Here is a 20,873-nt window from a genome sequence, read left to right as displayed (position 1 = left end):
GAGGAGTGGGGAGGGGGAAGGGAGAGCATTATGAAAAATAGCTAATGCACGCTGGGTTTAATACTTAGGTGATGGGTTGATCACCTAGGCACACATTTACCTGTGTAACAAACTTGCACAACCTGCATGTGTATGCTAGCACTAAAAATAACAAATTTAAAAATCAAATAGAAATTCTAGATCTATAAAATAACTGAAAATAATAATTCAATGGATGGCTTTAACAACAAACAGACACAACAAAAGAGATAATAAAATATCTGAAACCACACATGGAAACACAAAAAGGATAGAAAATATACAAAAATGATAAGAGACAGAGAGGGAATCAGTGAGAAAATCTAAAATATGTTTAACTAGAGTACCCAAAAGAGAGGAGAGGAGAATATGGCAGAGGTAACAAGGAAAAAATAACTGAAAACTTTCTAGAACTAACTACAGACATTAACCTACAGATTCAAGAAGACCCATGAATTCTAAGTAGGAGAAATAAAAAGAAATCCACATCTAGAAACATCATGTAAAATGATAAAAAATCAAAGACAATGAGAAAATCATAAAAGCATCCAGGGGAAAGGACAGATTACCTTCAAAGGAACAACAGTAAGACCAGCAAGTGACTTCTCAATTGAAAGAGTAAAAGACAACAAGATATATGCTGAAAGAAAATAACTGCCAACCTAACATTCTTAATCCTGAAAACACCCTTTAAGAATGAAGGTGAAGTCTGAAAAGGCTAAATGTTGTATGATTCCAACCACATGACATTGTGTAAAAGGCAAAACAATGGATAGAGTAAAAAATAAAGAAATAAAAATTAAAAGTAAAAGTAAAAAAATTAAAAAATTAAAAAATCACTGGTTGCTAGGGGTTAGTGGGGAGGAGAGATGAATGGGCAGAGATGATTTCTAGGACAATGAAACTATTCTGTGTGACACTGGAACAGAATGATGGATTCATGTCATTGTACATTTGTCAAAAGGCATAGAATGTACAACGCCAAGAGTGAACCCTTATGTAAACTATCAACTTTGAGTGATAATGTAGTTTGTGCCACTGTGGTGCAGGATGTCAACAGTCGGGGAGGCTGTGTTTGTTGGGGGACAGGAGGTATATGAGAACTCTCTAGGTACTTTCCACTCAAGTCTGCTGTGAACATAAAATTTGTTATGAAAAATAAAGTTAAGTTGAAAAAAGAAGGGAAATAAAGATGTCTTAAAGCAAACAGAGATTTTTCATGAGCAAATGCACATTTATGAAAACTGGGAAACAATATTTCTGTGTTATTTGTCATGAGGTATATAGTAGAGTATAAATGACATGACCTGAGACCTAGAATTTTCCCACAAAAGGGTGAGCACAAAAGGGGAAGTGGGGTAAAGTGAGAGAGAGAGAACGGCAAAACGTTGATGGCTGCTGAACCTGGGTGATAGGTACACAGGAATGTGTTGCATTCTCCACATTCAGAGCATTTGAAAATGTTTGTAATAAAATATTTTTAAAATGAGTCAGTGTAATTTTCCACAAGAGGGGCGCAGAGGCTCACGTCTATAAATCCCCCAGCACTCTGGTAAGCCAAGGTGAGTGGATTACTTAAGGTCAGGAGTTTGAGACCAGCCTGACCAACGTGAAACCCCTTCTCTACTAAAAATATAAAAATTAGCCAGGCATGGTGGTGGGCGCCTATAATCCCAGCTACTCAGGAGGCTGAGGCAGGAGAATCACTTGAACCTGAGAGGCAGAGGGTGCAGTGAGCCGAGATCGTGCCATTGTACTCCAGCCTGGGTAACAGAGCAAGACTACATCTCAAAAAATAAAATTAAAATGTCCACATTAACAGAACAAAGAAGAAAAAAATTGTAATATCAATAAATGCATAAAAATTAATATATGTCAAAATCTATTCATGATCTAAAAAAAAAAACTCATAGCAAACTAAGAAAATGAACTTCCTTAATTTACTAAAGGAAATCTAAAAATAATGTCAAACACAAAAAACACCAAAAGCTTTCCCTTTAAGAATAGCACAAGGAAGTCAATTTTCACCACTTCAACTTTGTGCCAGAGATCTTAACTGGTACTGTAAGGTAAGGAAAAGAAATAAAAGGTATAAAGAATGGAAAACAAGACATAAAATTCTCTTTATTAGAAGATAATATTGTGGGCTGGGCGCAGTGGCTCACACCTGTCATCCCAGTACTTTGGGAGGCCAAGGCAGGTGGATCACCTGAGGTCAGGAGTTCGAGACCAACCTGGCCAACATGGTGAAACCTCATCTCTACTAAAAATACAAAAATTAGCCGGGTGTGGTGGTGCACACCTGTAATCCCAGCTACTCAGGAGGTTGAGGCGGAGGTTGCAAGGAGCCAAGATTATGCCACTGCACTCCAGCCTGGGTGACAGAGCGAGACTCAATCTCAAAAAAATAAAAAGAATATTGTGTACATAGAAAATCCAAAAGACTCTATAGATAAAATGTCAGAACTCATAATAAAGTTTAGCAAGGTTGCCAAATACAAATTCAATATATGAAATCATTTTTATTTCTATACATTACAATTACCTAGAAAATGAAATTACATATAATAATAAAATAGGAATAAGTAGGAATAAATCTAAACAAAGATCTACAAGACCTTCAGACATGGTTTCTTATCCATAGTACTTACTGACATTTGGGGCTGAGTCATTCTTTGTTGTAGGATATTTGGCCACACCCCTGCCCTAAGTCCAGTACATGCCTGTAGAACCTCACGCCCCTGACAACCAAAAATGTCTCCAAACATTGCCAGCTTCTTAACCAATTTGATTATGAACCACTCCCTTACGTAAAATAAGACCCATATTAATGGAGAGATAGATACCATGTTCATGGATTACAGGGCTCAAAATTGTAAAGATGTCAATTCTCCCTAAATTGATCTATAGATACAATACAATCCCAATCAAAATCCCAAGCATTAGGTTGGTGCAAAAGTAATTGTGGTTTCTGCCATTACTTTTTTGTTTGTTTGGGAATTTGTTTGTATGTGTGTGAATGAAACTACATGAAACTTGAGCTAATTATAAAATATATATTGGTGTATTTGTTCTATCAGGTATCAAAACTCATTAAAAAGCTATAGGAAACAAATAGGCAACGATGGAGAACCTGGAAATTAAGTATACATAACATGTTGCACTGAATTTGTATAAAAGTCTATGCTGCAGAACAGCAGGGAAATTATATTTTCAATAAATGATACTGAGGAAAATGGGTATCATTAAAGGGAAAAAATTCAACTGGGTCCCACATAAAATATATACAAAAAGCAATTCTAACTGGATTATAAGCCTAAATTTGAAAAGCAAAACTATAAAAGCAGGCCAGGAACGGTGGCTCATGCCTGTAATCCCAGCACTTTGGGAGGCCAAGGTGGGCAGATCATGAGGTCAAGAGATAGAGACCATCCTGGCCAACATGGTAAAATCCCATCTCTACTAAAGATATAAAAATCAGCTGGGTGTGGTGGCGCACGCCTGTAGTCCCAGCTACTCAGGAGGCTGAGGCAGGAGAATCACTTGAACCCGGGAGGCGGAGGTTGCAGTGAGCCGAGATCGTGCCACTGTACTCCAGCCTGGCAATAGAGCAACACTCCGTCTCAAAAAAACAAACAAACAAACAAAAAAAGCTATACAGCTTTTGGAACAGACATTTTAAAATAATGTATAAAACGCACTAGTTATAAAGGAAAAGAAAAATAGGTTTGACTATATCAACATTAAGAATATCTATTCATTAAAAAATACCATTAGGAAGAGTAAAAATGCAACCCACAAAATAGGAAAAGATACTTATAACACAAATAACTGAAAAAGGGTTTATAGCCAGAATATGTAAGGAAAATCAGTAAGAAAGACCAAACATCCCAACAGAAAAAAAATGGCAAAAGTCTCGAACAGATGCTTCTCAAATGAAGAAACCCAACAGCCAATAAAGACATGAAAAGTACTCAGTTTCACTGATAATGTGGAAAATGCTGTTATATAGCTGCCAGCTTTACTCAGATGATAATATTATACACCAAGGGTAAAGGAGAATGAGAAGCAACAGTATTTCTCCCCCATGCTGATGGGGCTGTAAACTGAAACAGTCTCTTTGCAAAACAGTTTAATATTATCCCACAACTCAACAAACTCCACTTTGGGGTATATATCCTAAGAAATGTGGATTGTGGGCCAGGCACAGTGACTCACGCCTGTAATCCCAGCATTTTGGGAGGCCAAGGCAGGAGGATCACAAGATCAGGAGTTCAAGATCAGCTTGGCCAAGATGGTGAAACCCTGTCTCTATTAAAAATACAAAAATTAGCTGGGCATGGTGGCGGCCACCTGTAATCCCAGCTACTTGGGAGGCTGAGGCAGAGAATTGCTTGAACCCAGGAGGGGGGGGTTGCAGGGAGCCGAGATCGCATCACTGCACTCCAGCCTGGACAACAGAGTGAGACTCCTACTCAAAACTAACTAACTAAATAAATAATAAATGTGGATTGTGGGAACCAAAATACCAAACTGGATCGTTCATAATAGCCAAAATGTGGAAACAACCCAAATGTCCACAACAGTGCATTGCTTAAATGATGGCATAGTCAAATACAATGGAATACACTCCGGAAATAGAAGTTAACACACTGGAATACACTCCGAAAATAGAAGTTAACACACTATATGAACAACAGAAAGGAATCTGAAAAACTTAATGGTGAGCAAAAGCAGTCACACAATGAACTGGACATGTACAAACCCCAACAGATGAATTTTATGGTATGTAAGTTGCATCTTTTTTTTTTTTTTTTTTTTTTGATGGCGTCTCACTCTGTTGCCCAGGCTGGAGTGCAGTGGCGTGATCTCGACTCATGGCAACTTCTGCCTCCTGAGTTCAAGTGATTCTCCTGCCTCAGTCTCCCGAGTAGCTGGGATTACAGGCATCTGCCACGATGCCCAACTAATTTTTGTATTTTTAGTAGAGATGGGGTTTCACCATGTTGGCCAGGCTAGTCTCAAACTCCTGACCTCAGGTGATCCACCTGCCTTGGCCTCCCAAAGTGCTGGGATTACAGGCGTGAGCCACCGTGCCCAGCCTGTAAATTATATCTTAATAGAGATGTTTTTTAAAGAGTCAGTCATAAAAGAATAAATGCTTTCAGGTTCTGTTTATATGAAATTCAAAAATATGCAAGATAAACTATATTGTTTAAGGACACAAAGTTAGTTGATAACACCACAGGGAGAGCAAGGAAGTGAACACTTATAAAGTGAAGAGAGCTCTGGGGCAGGGAGGAGACTGTCTTGGGAGGGGGCAGGATCCCTTTCTTGAAATGGCTAGTGATTCCACAGGACTGACTCAGGGACTTGTTAAACTGTTTATGTTTTATTCTGTCCTCTACATATATTTCATAATACAAATGTGATAGTAACAATAAAACTATAAACTACTAAAAGACAAAAGTGTGACTAGTTACGAGAGCTTCAGTAGGAAATAAAGGAAGTTGCAAGTTAAACAAATATTTGTTCTGCTCATCTGTACCTGTATTTGTAAGTTTTACTCCTGGCTCTTGCGGAGGCTTTATGCCACTCTTTTGGAATCACACGATGTGAAGTGAAAGTGAAGTAGGGCGAGCTGGCATGCAGCCTGGCCTTCTCTATTTCTTTAAATTCTTTGATGGAATGTCGTTTTCCTATAGGAAGATAAAAAATCAAAATCAACACTCTTCAAGAACTCCAATTGCTCTTGGAGTGAGAAGTCACTCGACAATTAGCAGTCTCAAAAAAATGAGGCCCAGTGATCACAAAGCACCTGTCTCACATTGAAGACCAGTTCTCTTCTCTTCATCCACCTCTTGCTGTCTTTGAAGCAGAGGATCAACAAATGATGGGACTGTAACCTACAAGAAAAATGAGACTCTTTCAGGACCAGAGTGCAGCCTGTATTAAGCTTTTAAAATGTGTTCCACATAAAGATGGGAACAATAGACCCTGAGGACTACAAGAGTGGGAAGGGCAGGAGGGGGCGAGGGTTGAAAAACGACCTATTCGGGACTCTGCTTACTACCAGGGTGACAGATTCAATCGCACCCCAACCTCAGCAGCATGCAATATACCCATGTAACAAACCTATATGTATACCCCCGAATCCAAACGTTGAAATTTAAATAAATAAAGTCTGACCTAAGCATGCAAGTATGCCCTTACTGTACACCAAAGCAGCTGAGAAGAAAGGCCCAGGAATGTGCCAATCTACACAGCAGTGGAAGGGCATCACCTCAGATGAGGATGTCGCACAGAGCCTTAAATGGCTGAACTGAGGGAGGGAGAGAGGGAGGGCCGCCCAGAGAGAAGAGACGCACTTCTGTTAAGTGCTCTACTGTGTCATTGCATCAGCCAGTAAATATTTGTGTTGCCATTGTGTGCCACATCCAGGCTAGATCCTGTCTTCAAGGATCTCCTAGTCTAGAACAGCCTAGTCATCTACAGTGACAATCTAGTCCTGAGAGGGGCCAGCTCAGGATCCTGTAGGAGCAGGGGCAGTGCTCCTAACCCAGACTGGGAGGACGCATGTCTCCTGGGGAAGCTGACGACTGGTCTGTAAAGGCCTGTGAGAACAGAGGGTCAGGTGACCAGAGCTATGAGTTTATGTCAAAGGGTAGGGACATACAGAAGTATTTTTTCTCCCCGCTCCTGATAAGCCTTAGACAGAGGGACTATTTTTCCCCTCCATTTCCCCCACAGCACTCATCGCAGTGCTGGACTGAAGTGCTAGGTAAACAATTACTGAATAAACCAGGCAGCATAACATGTACTGCCTCCAGCACCCCAGATGATGACATTCTACCCAGAACCAAAAGAATCTGTTCATCTTCATATGACCAACCTGGCTTGGTTCTCTGGGAGAAGCAAAAGAAACCGCTTCCACCTTCAGAGCCATACATATCTTTTAAAAAAGTAATAGTCACATCAGGTAGCTACTTCTGCTGCATGGGAGCGAAAAACTGAAACCTACATTTCTCAATTTTAACCCTGTATTGGCGGTTTAAAAATCTGAAGACTCATTACAACCTCAAGTATGAGCTCTCACGGGCAGCCTGTGCTGAAATTCCTCCTGTATCTCCGCTGGAAAGGAGTATTCCCTCCCAAGTCCCACAATCCCTGTGCTGACTTCTGTGACACTCGCCGCACTCCACTGCACAAGCTGCCACACCTCTCTCTCTCCTTGTGCTTCAAGTTTGCTGAATGTGAGTAAATGAATGAACAAGTGATCACACGTATCCGTGCCTTGTGCACAGTGTAAATTCCATGGGAGTCTAAATTACTTTGAGTTCCTACTCTAAAACTCAAAGGAAATGCTTTTATAGACTTTTTTTTAATAGAGAATAACTACAAGACTTCTAAAATGACTAGGTTTTCCCCAACTCCAGAGCTCCTAAGAATAAAAAACCAAAGAAACCTGCTCTACCCTTTTATAATTTGGTTTTTCTTCATATAAAAGGATCGTAGGCCGGGCACAGGGGCTCACACCTATGATCCCAGCACTTTGGGAAGCCAAGGCAGGTGGATCACTTGAGGTCAGGCGCTCAAGACCAGCCTGACCAACATGACGAAACCCCTTCTCTACTAAAAATACAAACAATTAGCCAGGCGTGATGGCACATGCCTGTAATCCCAGCTACTTGGCAGGCTAAGGCAGGAGAACTGCCTGAACCCCGGAGGCGGAAGTTGCAGTGAGCCAAGATTGCACCATTGTACTCCAGCCTGGGCAACAAGAGCGAAACTCCGTCTCAAAGAAAAATTTAAAAAATTTAAAAAGGGATTGTATACTTCAGGATTATAACGGTCTTCACATATAATTTCCTTCAGATACAAAATATACTTAAGGGAAAAATCACTAGATACAAACTGTTTTGCAAGATTCATATTATAAAAGTCAAATACTGTATTTCATTTTTATATAAAAGCATAGCTTCAAAGGGTTGGAAGAAACTGCTGAAGTAATTTAGACTGCAATGAGACTCCACCACCTTCTGGGAGAAGTAATCATCTAGCTTTGGTCTGAAGTCATTCATGGCCCTTTGAGAACTTTCTGCTCTATGGGGCAGGTACTTTTTTTGGTAATTTTAACCTCAAGAAAGTCTGCCCGTAGGTTGAGTTTAAATCTGCCTTGTAACTTGCAAGTTCAGACACTAGTTCTATACATCTAATTCATCGGCTAATGTCTGCCTTTAAAATACTTAAAAGGTTCATTCCCCCTCGTGTCGTCTTTTCCTTGGGCCAAATACCCCACCTCTTTCCAGTTTTCTTCCTATAAAGTGGTGTCAAGACTCAACTCTTTTCTAAAGGTTTTGCAACTGATGAGTGTCCCTTCAACAGTGCGACATCAGGAATGACAGGATGAGGACAGGATGGACCAAGACTCTGATGCTTCCCACTCTAAGCACAGCCTCTCTTGCCTGAGAGCTGTATGTTTTCTGGGAATCCAGCTCACATGGCTGATTCACAATGACTTCACTGACATTTAAAATCACCTGGACTTTGACACATGCCATTTCTAAGATCTTCCTCCCTATACCCATGAAATCACATTTCTGGACACAAATATAAGACTCTGCACTTTGGAGATCTGGATTCAATCTTGAGCTCTGCCCCTTAAGAGTGTGTAGGAAAAAGTATTTAAGGTAAATATTCAGAAACTGTGCTCAGTAAATATACTTAAATGCTCCAATATTTCAGCTAACCTACTCTAGGGTCTCACTCTGTCACCCAGGCTGGAGTGCAGTGCCACGATCATGGCTCACTGCAACCTCTGACTCCCAGGCTCAAGTGATCCTTCCACTTCAACCTCCCAAGTAGCTGGGACTACAAGTGCAAAGAACCACACCTGGCTTTTTTTTTTTTTTTTTTTTTTTTTTTTTGTACAAACGGGTTTTTGCCATGTTGCCCAGGCTGGACTCAAAGTCCTGGACTCAAGCAATCCATCCACCTCAGCCTCTCAAAGTGCTGGGATTACAGGGGTGACCCACTGCACCCAGCCACTACTCTAGATATCTACTAGATATGTGGAGGTAAGAAAAAAAGATCCAGTAGTGCACACCTGAAGTTAACAGATTTGCATTTGGTACTGCAAATAGATAGACCTAAATTCTGAGAGTCCTGACCTCAAAATCAAAAAAAATCTTCAAATTGAGAAACCAAATTTTGTTGTTTTGTAAAGCCAAACTGTAGAACAGAGTATAGAAACTGTTAGTCCTAACAGCTACTGGTTGGCTAACTCAGCCATGCAATAGCATTCTCTTTTGCCCACTTCCTACTAGAGAGATGAGAAAGCCGCAGTGGCTTTCCAGGCCCTGCTTATGGCTAGGACTTGCCTCATGACCCAGTCCTGGCCAAAGAGACCTAAGGGAAAGCTGACTAGGGGCCTCTGGGGACTCTTTTTGCTTCCTGCAAAGGAGTAGTGTAAGAGAAGAGGCCCCTGGCACCATTCCTTACCCCTTCTTCTTCCTGCCCTGAATGAAGACCTAATGTCTGGAGCTATAAGCAACCATCCGGCAAATGTGAGAATGATGGGGATAAACTGAAAATACTAAGGATAGCAGAATAGAATAGGAAAAAACCTGACATTGTTATGCTATCAGAACCCACCACGAGACCACCTACCTCTCAATTTCTTGTGAAGTAAATGATAAATGCCCTTATGATTTAAGCCACAGAAACTCCATTAACATCTACATAAAATCATTCCTGACAAATCTAGTTCCAAGTCAACACTCCTATCCCCTCCAACCTCAGGCTTAAGAATGCAGTACATGTATTACAATTCAATGAACTCATCTTAAATACAAAAATAAGCTGGAGGCTATTTGTATAACCAGTGAAATTGTTAGACTAACTCTTCAAATTATACTTTATTTGAAAAATAAAACATCAGTACCATTTTATGTCTGTGCTGTAAATAATATTCAACATTCTCTTGTTTCATTTTTTTAAGCCCTTTATATGAAATTACTTTTTCCATAATTCTCTGCTGAAGAGGCTCTGCAACGTTTTCAACCCATTTTCTATGTAACATCTCTTTTCTTCTTTCCTTAAAAGTATCCAGATGCTGAAAATACGTATCCAATCTCTAGTGAAGTGATACAAACAAGGAAAATAAATTATAAAGAAATGTTTCACTTATTGTCATTTGAGTAAGGGGGAAAAAAACATCTGTTCCCACTACTAAGCTCTCAGCCACATTTGGGTTGCAAAGTCCCAGTATAAGATAACTGAAGCACAGAATAAAGTACAGTAAGAGAAGCTGGGAACACAGAGCAGAAGAACTCATATAAACTTCTAAACCACAACTGTGCCTTCAGATTAAACCACATCTAACTCATGAATCAGATTAAGCTATTCCTAACATGTGAAACTCTTGTTTCTTTTTCAGGATTTCCAAGCATTCCCTGGTCACCCATCCTGTGTCTAGCCTTCACCATCAGGAAAGTCTGTGACAAAATTGGTAGAGTAGAAAGCACACCAGACTGTGACACCTCTCTCTGGCCTGTGAAAGAGAGGTAATCTCATCTATCTCTTCGGATGCTTAAATGGGAATTTATGTGCACTTTCTTTATAAATTGTAAATCGCAATTCAAATGTCAAAGCTTTATTCTTGTCTGTTTAAAAGACAAGGTCTCACTCTGTCGCCCAGGCTAGAGTATAGTGGCATGGTCACAGTTCACTACAGCCCCAACCTCCTGGGCTCAAGCGATCCTCCTGCCTCAGCCTCCTGAGTAGCTGGGACTACAGGTGCGTGCCACCATGCCTGGCTAATTTTTGAATTTTTTGTAGTGACGGGGCCTCACTATGTTGCCCAGGCTGGTCTCAAACTCTCAAACTCCTGGTTTCAAGCAATGTTCTTGCTTCAGCCTCCCAAAGTATTATAACTCCATCTCTCTCATTGAAATTAAATGTCCCTTAAGCTAATTTCGTAGTGACTATCAGTTACTGATTGGTCATAACCCTTAAAAGTTTATTTTGTTTCTAGTGATTTTCTATATCCCCACTGCAAGTGGGAACACATGAGAAAGAGGCAAGTGTGAATAGGAAAGAGTTTCTATTCAGTACCAGGACGAAGAGAAGGAGCAATTAGGACAATTTCTCAGATCCCTTCAGGACAGATCCAAGTGGGATTAGGGACCTCTTAGTGATCCTGCAAGAAGGGGGCATGACCTCAGATCCATGTAGTACAAACAAGTAAATTACAGGATCCTCACTCCCCCTGCAAAATGAGTCTCTTGGATCATGGTGACATGACTCTTGGCCATGTCGTTCTGCATACTCTTGCTCCCCTAGAACACACTTAGAATGCAGTGTGGAGCCAACTCTTACCTTCACAACAGAATTTTCTCTAAATAATATTGCACGTACTGCTTCATCAATGTCTTCTCTAGCTAATACCTAAAATTACAGAATTGGATATTAGGCTGTAAATCCTGAAGCAACAAACTACAATGACGAAACTCAGTGTACTTTACCCAATAGTTTCAGCGTAAATCTTGAGGCTTATTATGTAACATAAATATATGGAAAATTTCTAAACCCATTCTCCATGAACCCATCAACCAGGTTCAAGAGTGATTAATTCTGAGTCAATCTTATGTCATCTAATAAATCTCATTTTTCAGCACCCCCCCACCCAGACTATTTTAAAACAAATCCCTGATAGTATATTATTAAATTATGTTTTAAAGCACTAAAAAGCTTACTAAAGGAATCCTCTTTTCAGGCATTCAGTAGGTGTTTTTTGTTTGCTTTTTGAGACAAAGTCTGGCTCTGTCACCCAGGCTGGAGGGTAGTGGTACAATCTTGGCTCACTACAACTTCAGCCCTCCAGGTTCAAGTGATTCTCCTGCCTCAGCCTCCCAAGTAGCTGGGATTGCAGGCACATGACACCACACTTGGCTAATTTTTGTATTTTTTAGTAGAGACGGAGTTTCACCATGTTGGCCAGATTGCTCTCGAACTCCTGACCCCAAGTGATCCACCCACTTTGGCCTCCCAAAGTACTGAGATTATAGGTGTGAGCCACCCCATCCAGCCAGTAGGTGTGTTTTAAAGGGCCCTTGAAGTTTTCCGCCTTTTGCTAGATCTCTTCATAAGTCAAAAACCACAGAAAATTCCCTTTAGTTCAACTAGTCCAGAGTCTCAGAGCTAATTAGTGGAGCTCATGGCCTCCAACCAGTATCATCCACATCTAAGGACTTGCTGTTTCCATTATGAGTTTAGGTAAAGCCGATGCATTTTAATCCCGACTTTTTCAGTTGGATCACTATGAACTAATCTCTAGCTTTTATTCTTATAGGACTAAGTGTGAACAAATGAAAAGGCAATAAAAATCCAGTATCTGGAAGAGATAAACTATTACATTAAAAATTATTGATGAAAAATGATAAAGGTTCTTAGAACTGTTATTCAATTTGATTCTTCTTTCTGTTCTGCCACACTGCATCACAACAAACCAAACCCCAAACTCAAACACCAAATCTGTGAATAAGAGAAATCTCAAAAAGGAAAGTTGTTTTTACCCATATATTTAATAGCTTCACATGAGATCTAAAATGACATTCAAACAGCTACCCAGGTCTTCTCTAAAATAAAGCTCTTTGTAATATGAAGAGGATCTTGCTTTAAAGCCTTCTCAGACTTATTTTAAGATGACAGGCCAGACAGGGTGGCTCACGTCTGTAATCCTAGTGCTTCGAAGGCCCAGGCAGGAGGATTACTTGAGTCCAGAAGTTTGAGGTTACAGTGAGCTATGATTGGGCCACTGCACCCCAGCCTGGGCTACAGAGCAAGAACCTGTCTCTAAAATATTTTTTTAATTAAAAAGAAGATGGTAACTGAAAAAGTATGTAAAACAATTAAACATGTATCCTGACACTACAATATAAATTTAGAATCAATCTATTTATTTATTTGGAGAAGCAGAAACACGTTGACAAGCATCTTGGGAAGTCACCTTCTTAAAGAACATCCTAGTAAGACTGTTAGCAAATGTTATGTACACTCTTGAGTCAGATTGTCAAATAATCTTTTTCTGTTTAAAGAAATTAAAGTTTGTCTTTGATGGCTCTTCTTTGTGATTTTGTCAGGAAATATAAGGAAAAGGTCATGATTTGCAGCAGCACTTCTGAAATCCACGGCTTTCTGTGCGCACACACACAGAAAAATAAGCGTCTCACTACTCCGACTGCCACCAGGGCAAAAGGGGAAATTTCCAAGAGTTTTTCACGGCGAGGCAAATCATAGAATGATACAAAACAATGAAACTTTATGAGAAAATCATTACCAGATCCTAAAGCAGAACTGACTGGCAAGCCCAGACCTGGCTTCTCCTGCCGGGGAGCTGGGGTTGCTGCCTTCACCCACCCGCCTGCCCCCGTCGGTGCACCAGTCCCCAGGCTGGCGACTGGGAACACTCTTGGCCACACTCTCGGCCAAATCTGAGCCCGGAACACTCCCCTTCAACGCCTGCTTTAAACCAGGCACTGTCCCAGTCCTGAGAACAGAAGCGAGATTAAGATAAACAGTTCCCAGACTCGAGGGGACCCACCGCCAAAATGACGTCTCAAAACGCCACGTTCTCTCACCTCCATTAAAGAAACGGACTCGGGCTCCGGCCATTCTCTTAACTTTTCTGGCCTGAAATGTTCATCGTAAATCCAAGTTTTGGTGGCAGCCATGGACAGAATCCCTGAGGGAAGAAAAGGTAAACTGAGGCTGAGGACAACGGTTACCGTTGAGAGCTGGGCCTGTGGGCTGAGGGAGTGTTCGAATCCCGCTTGGCCCCTTTCTAGCTGGGCCCAGTCACCCAACAAACCGGGATCCTCGGCGCCCTGGGCGCTTCAACAGTTCCCGGCTACCCGCTCCCGTGTAGTCCTTGGGCCAAAGCGGGCCCTTCCGCCGGGTCGCGCCGCCCTAGCCCTGCCACCGCCCTCCCTGGGCTCTGAGACACCCAGGCCCGCAGGCCTCCCCGGGCCCCACCTCAGGCCAGCCCCGGGGGTGGTCGCAGGCCCCACGGCTCCGTGCCAGTGGGGCTCCCCCGCGGCCGCGTCCTGGAACGGCAACGGAGAAAGGAGCCCGCGAGCCCGCGCGTCGGGGCGCATGCGCCACGCCAGCCCCTAGTGCTGCCCCGACGCCAGCTGGAAGGGGACGCCGACGTCCCGGGAAAGGGCAGGGCGCCATTTGATTTCACAGCAAACGGAAACGCAGTGATGCAGCCCAGCGCCTGGCCCTCGCCCTCCCTCCTCGGGGGCGCCCTTCCCTCGCGGCCCCGGCGGGCACGCGGGCCTTCGACCGCCAAGGCCCCCGCCGCCCTTCTGGACTTTCATCGAGGCCTGTACATTAATACGAAAGAGAATTTGCCATTTACCTGTAAGATTGAGGGCGACAGCGTAAGAGGAATGGTTTTAAGTGATGCGTCCGGCTTCTCACTCCCACTGAAGGGTGAAGGTGCCACAGGTGGGCCTGGTTTTGATTCTGATGTGAAGAAACCGACTTCAAAACACTTGGGCCAATCAGGAAAATACCAACACTCTGACTACATATTTAATGATATCTAGGAATTATTGTTAATAGTTTAAGGTATGGTACATTATCACAACCAAGATTTGACATAGCTACATCAAGATACAGGATATTAACAAGGATTACTGTTTTCAGCCAATGTTTCTTCAAGTATTTTTTTTAGTCCTGCCTGTGTCTCTCGTCCTGGGATTCTGATGATATGAATATTATTATAGCCCCCACAGCCCTTAAGCCTCTGTTCTTTCCTCCACCCCAGTCTATTTTCTCATTTTTTCAGATTTGGTAATTTTTATTGTTCTATCTTCCAGCTCACTGATTCTTTCCTCCATCTTCTCCATTCTACTGTTGAGCTTACCTGCTGAGCTTTTTATTTTGGCTATTGTAATTTTCAGGTCTACAATTTTCATTTGGTTCTTTATATCTCCTGTTTGCTCAGGATTTTTATTTTTTCATTTGCTTCAAGTGTATTCATATTTGCTCATTGAAGCATTTTTCTCATAGCAACTTTAAAAGTCTTTTTGGGCTTATTCTAACATCTTTGTCATCTCATTGTTGGTCTCTATTGTCTTTTTCATTCAACTAAAGATCTTCCTGGTTCTTGGTATGATTATTTTTTATTGAAGTCTGAACATTTTCAGTTTATATTATGAGACTCTGGATTTTAAACTTTGTTTTAGCTGGCTTTCTCCAACACCAATCGAATAGGGTTAATGAGGTTACCTCATTACTGCCAGGTGGAGATAGGAATCCAGGTGCCACAGCTAGCATTCATTGATACTTGAGGGGCCAAAGTTCCTCGTTTACTGCTGTGTAGACCATGATTTAGAGATTCTAGTCAGGCTAACTGAGGGACCATTCAGCAAATTAGTTCCTTATATGGTATAATCTTGTCGAGAAAAGGAGCTGAATCTATCTCATCTTTACATCTTTCTCATAACATGGGACCATCTATGATTGACCCAAATAGCAGGCAAACAGAAAATTCCTGTTGAGTAGACATAAGCAGAAAAGTATAATACACTGATGGCTTAAACTACATTAAGTATAAGCAAAAGGTGATTCAAAATAGGATTTTTAATTTCTACCTAGCTTCTTCCTTACTTCATTTGAAAATAAAAGTTTCCCTGATTTACTGAATCAAATTATTTCAATCTCATATGATTTAAAAGCTTACCTGAGCATTTGTCTCTTTGATGTTCCCTGGTAATGTCACCTTTTTTACATGGTGGAAATAACTGTTAAGGATTTGAAAGATTCTCCTTTCAATAGGTAGTGCTTCACTGAGTCTTCACCTAGGCTCTTGCTGCAGGCTCTGAGTCTCTTTCTACATATCACAACTAAGTTAATCTCATAGTATTAAAATCTTTTGTCACTGTTTCTCCTACTAACTTTAAGACAGAGGGCCTATGTTGGCTCATCCTTATATCCCCAGAACCGGGCAGGGCACCTGGGAAAAACAGGCACTTAGATACTTACTAAGTGAATGATGAATAAATGAATGAATGAAACATAACCCCGACATCTACACAAAATGAAATTTCAATGTCAACATATTAAAAAAACATTTAAGAGACTGAAGACTTGTCTACCAGGAGAGCATCAAACCTTTTGAAGCTTTGCAGTTGGCCTCTGGTTGCCATTTTGGCATGGCTAGTGTTTTTAGTCATTTATAACTGTAACAGAGAAAAGCATTTCTATCCAAAGAGTCTCTTTAAATCAAAAAGTCTAGGCCAATCATGGTGGCTCATGCATGTAATCCCAGCCCTTTGGGAGGCCAAGGCAGGAGGATTGCTTGAGACCAGGTGTTCAAGACCAGCCTGGGCAACACAATGGGACCTTGTCTCTACAGAATGTTTAAAAATTAGTTGGGCATGGTGGCGGGCACCTGTAGTGCCAGCTACTCAGAAAGCTGAGGAGGGAGGATTGTTTGAGTCTGGGTTGAGGCTGAGGTGAGCCGTGCTTGTATTACTCCACTCCAGCTGGGAGACAGAACAAGACCTTGTCTCAGAAAACAAAACAAAAGTCCCAATGTTTGTGAGGTGTACATGTTAATCTTAACCATAAGAACAAACTTGCACCTAGATTTTTATTTTAAAAGTGTGAAATAGATTTAGGCTGCCTTTTATAAAGAAAACTTAAGAGAATTTCTAAACTTACTCACTTGAACAGAGGAATGGCTATGGAGAAGGCATTAATGACTGATTCATGGAACAGAATTGATTTACTGAAACTTTTCTCCTTCTATATAAAGTCAAGGTGAAGTAACAATATCCCTTTAATGCTGGTGTGATTTCTAGAAGTCTGTTTTGACTGATGAGGTAATATAAAAGGGAAAGAATGCCAAAAACTATAGAGTATTATAAAATCCTTCAGGGTCTCCCCATAAATTCCAAACCCTTTAGCATGACGTGTAAGATTCCTGTCTGCCTTTTCGGGCTCAGCTTTCTTCAGTGATTCCTGGCCTCCTTGCTCCACATAGTGGATTAGAAATGCCTGCGTGGTCCCATCTCTCTGGCAAATCCCTGATTCCACTCACAGAGGTAGACTTTTGTTTGTTTGTTTGCTTTTGAGACGGAGTCTCTTGCTCTACTGCCCAGGCTGGAGTGCAGTGGCGCAATCTTGGCCCACTGCAACCTCCCCCTCCTGGGTTCAAGCGATTCTCCCCCCTCAGCTTTTCTGAGTAGCTGGGATTACAGGTGCCCCCCTACCATGCCCAGCTAATTTTTGTACTTTTAGTAGAGATGGGGTTTCGCCATTTTGGTCAGGCTGGTCTTGAACTTCTAACCTCAGGTGATCCACCCGCCTCGGCCTCCCGAAGTGCTGGGATTACAGGCGTAAGCCACTTCACCTGGCTCGATGGAGCACCTTCCTGTTCTTCTCTGTGACTAATTGGTCAAGGAGTGCACACCTGACCCAAGTCTAGGATCAGATTCTCCTGGCTTTCTTTTAGGATTACAGACTTCTAACCAAAACAGAGACTTGGAAAGGTGTGTGAGTCACGTTCATGACAACAGCCTAGAAGGGTCTGAGATGACTGCTGCTCAGGGGCCAGTGCTATCAAGGTTCCTGCCCTTCCTGTGGAATTCAGTTTTTTCTCAGGGTTCTGTAAGATGCTTTGGCACTCTTCCAACAAATTCTTTTTTTTTTTTTTTTCTTTTTCTTTTTAATCCCAGCCACTAGACCACTAGGGACCAATGGATTCCATTTGTGCTTATGTTAGCTCTGGTTAGCTTGTTACTTACAACACAAATGATCTCAAATAATACAGAAATAGTACAAGGCTTCAGAGGAAATGTGAGGTATTTGGAATTGGTATTCATGTCAAAGTGCAGGGAAAGGAAAGGCATCTTCTCTTCACCATATGGAATGAGCAACTATATTTGTGATACTATATCTGGGATTTGCTTCAAAGTCATCCAGTTAGAGTTGAGAAGTAGGTATGCATATACACAAAGCAAGACTGGCCATGAGGTAATCAGTATTGAAGCTGGATGTCAGATACATAAGGATTCATTATACAATTATCACTATTTTTTCTATACTTCTCTGAAATTGTTTATAGTATAAAGTTTTTAAAAATCTAGTTTTCAGCCAGGTGTAGTGGCTCACGCTTGTAATCCCAGCACTTTGGGAGGCTGAGGTGGGTAGATCGCCTGAGCCCAGGAGTTCAAGATCAGCCTGGGCAACATGGTGAAACCTCTTCTCTACAAAAAATAAGCCAAGCATGATGGTGTGCACCTGTAGTCCCAGCTACTCGGGAGGCTGAAAGGCTAAGAACTGCTTGAGCCTGGGAGGTCCAGGCTGCAGTGAGCCATGATCATGCCACTGCACTCCAGCCTGGGCAACAGAATGAGACCCTGTTTCAAAAAGAAAGAAAGAAAATCTAGTTTCACTTAGAACCATATGTTGTTTGGGGGTGAGACATTGGGAGACTAGATAACTGTCACGGTAGAATAAAGAGGATGAGGAATATGGAATGAGAGAAAAATGGATAATTTAAAGCAAGACAATATGAAACTCAGATCCCAGAATGTGAAAGGCATTAAAATATAGGGCCACCATTTTTAATAAATCTTATTCCATCTGTGACCCTCAAGTTCATAAATTGATCCTGTAGGTTGCTGAATTGCAACTCCAGTTGGATTAACATTGCTGCCAGTCTTTTATACAAAATCTAGGGCATTGACTAGGAAAGAGGGGGATCTTGGAATTATATGTATGTGGGGAACAGACAGAACTGAAGAAATCAGACTCCCCCAAGTCTTTTAAAAAGGTTACTATGGTGTCCCTTTGCCTAAGGAAAACAGAATTCCACTCCTATGCTCTGTGTCCTACTGTGTCTTCCTGTGACAAAGATTCAAATTCAACAAAAGCCAGAAGGCGATGTTTAGAATCAGCAAGCAAGTAATTATACCCTACATTAATTTTTTTTTTTTTTTTTTTTGAGATGGAGTCTTGCCCTGTCACCCAAGCTGGAGTGCAGTGGCGCAATCTCGGCTCACGACAGCCTCCACCTCCAGGGTTCAAGCAATTCTCATGCCTCAGCCTCCCAAGTAGCTGGGATTACAGGTGTGTGCCATCACACCTGGCAAATTTTCGTATTTTTAGAGGAGACAGGGTTCTGCCATGTTGGCCAGGTTGGTCTTGAACTCCTGACCTCAAGTCAGGTGTTCAGATGGAGGCCGAGGCGGGTGGATCACTTGAGCCCAGGAATTCAAGATCAGCCTGGGCAACATGCCTCAGCCTCCCCAAAGTGCTGGGATTATGGGTGTGAGTCACCTCACCTGGCCAACCCCAAATGAATTTTTAAATTTTCTAATGTTGAAAAAACCTCAGGAGGATATGTGGCTGTGGTCATGAAGGGTGCATGACCAAAGGGAGCATACCTTAATTTAGGAACAAACCAAATAAACAAAGATGGACACTTAGTAAGGGAGCTGTAATTATTTTTATTGGTTCATTCAGCAATATTTCTTAACTTCTGGGGAAAATACATGGTATTGCCATTTCTTAATTATCACAGACACTGAACTCAAAAATTAAAGGAAGTTTGTTGCAGATGCTTTTTTTTAGAGACAGGACAATTCTTGAGTGCCTTCCTTGGCCTTCACCCTGATTCCTGCGAGCAGATGACTTCCTCTGAAGCAGCCTGATTTTGCGTATCCTTTCACCAATCAAGGATCAGAGTGTGTGCTCCTTGGTTGCTGAAACCTTTTGAAGGTGACAAAACGGAAGAGCTGAGTGTGGTATGGGGATGAGGGGCTTGCAAGAGCAGAAAGCGTTCCCCAGCTAAGCTGGGCTGATCCCCCTGAAGCCTGTCCTGCTAGAGCCCAGTGACTCATCTCTCAGGCAGGGTCTCCACCTAGGCCTCCTGCCTCAGCCTTTCCTCACGCTGTCTGGAGTCAGAAGCACTGCGATTCAGGGATGTGGTCACATAGATGGGGCAGATCACTGATGTGTGACGTGATTTGAGGGAACTCCAGTGGTCTCAACTTTCAGATGTCAACATGTTTGGAGTACTAATTTCCACTTGGATTATTGTGATTCAGAAAATACTAGGTTCCTTTCTTCCCTTTTCTCTTCAAACCTCTAAAAAATCTCTATTCTCTGCCTATCAGCTGATGATCTCACTTCATTGAGAAAATGAGTAAATAGAAGGAAACAATACTCTTTTGCAAAATCCACTGAGCTAGTTTGACCTACGTCCATGTACTCGGCCTTCCGTCTTCATACAATGGATAGAGTGTCCTGTCCACCTGAGTCCGGGGTGCTACCTCCTCACCTGTGGATGGACTCTGCCCTTCTATTCTGCCGCCTGTCTCTCCAGCATCATCAAATCTCCCTCTCTACGGGAGCATTCCCATCAGGAAACATACATGTTATCATATCAATATCGCTGATGAAAACATTCCCTTGCCTTACCTTCTCCAGCCACTTTATAACAAAACCCCACAAAAGCATTGCTTATTCTGTCTCCACATCCTCACCCCAATTCTCTCCTGAACCCACTCTAATCAGCTTTCATTTCAGCTGCTCCACTTAACCTCTCTGATGAAAATCAGCAGTTACGCCTATATCTCCCAGTCCTCATTTTACCTCCCTCTCAGCTACATTGCCACGTGGCAGAGCGTGCCCTCTTTTCTGAAACTCTTTCTCTACTGGCCTCTGCAGCAGCACACACTTCTGCTTTGCTTCCTTTCATACCAGCCTCTCACTCCACGCATGTTCCTTCACCAGCTCTGCCTCCTTGCCCCAACCTCTAAATCTTGACATTCCGC

The 20,873-nt window shown here is 42.0% G+C and overlaps 2 protein-coding genes across 13 annotated transcripts in view; both read right to left on the bottom strand.

Moving 5' to 3' along the window:
* The window catches only part of FAM228A (family with sequence similarity 228 member A), a 40,518-nt gene extending 21,086 nt beyond the window's left edge, over positions 1-19,432 (bottom strand). For 5 of the 12 annotated variants that reach the window (XR_012095230.1, XR_012095228.1, XR_012095229.1 and 2 more), the window contains exons 1-6: positions 14,053-14,179; positions 13,659-13,762; positions 11,398-11,466; positions 10,037-10,153; positions 5,837-5,924; positions 5,567-5,717 (exon numbers count right to left, since the gene is read on the bottom strand). Coding sequence is in view for 9 of the 12 variants with exons in the window: in XM_073022816.1 (XP_072878917.1) it covers positions 5,567-5,717; positions 5,837-5,924; positions 10,037-10,153; positions 11,398-11,466; positions 13,659-13,751 (518 nt within the window). In the remaining 3 variants the exon portion in view is untranslated. Of the gene's footprint in view, positions 1-5,566; positions 5,718-5,836; positions 5,925-9,961; positions 10,154-11,397; positions 11,467-13,357; positions 13,568-13,658; positions 13,763-14,052; positions 14,181-14,440 lie in introns of those variants that run through there. The other 7 variants (XM_038006627.2, XM_073022812.1, XM_073022815.1 and 4 more) reach the window with 7 other exon arrangements.
* A 92-nt stretch (positions 19,433-19,524) lies between these two features.
* The window catches only part of FAM228B (family with sequence similarity 228 member B), a 50,160-nt gene continuing 48,811 nt past the window's right edge, over positions 19,525-20,873 (bottom strand). The window contains 1 exon segment of the mRNA XM_007971305.3: positions 19,525-19,806. Within this exon segment, the coding sequence (XP_007969496.3) occupies positions 19,770-19,806 (37 nt within the window). The 3' untranslated portion in view covers positions 19,525-19,769.

The sequence above is a fragment of the Chlorocebus sabaeus genome, chromosome 14 (genome assembly GCF_047675955.1).
Source record: "Chlorocebus sabaeus isolate Y175 chromosome 14, mChlSab1.0.hap1, whole genome shotgun sequence".
Taxonomy (NCBI): domain Eukaryota; kingdom Metazoa; phylum Chordata; class Mammalia; order Primates; family Cercopithecidae; genus Chlorocebus; species Chlorocebus sabaeus.
The sequence above is the reverse complement of the archived record's forward strand: the minus strand, read 5'-3'. Positions and strand labels throughout refer to the sequence as shown.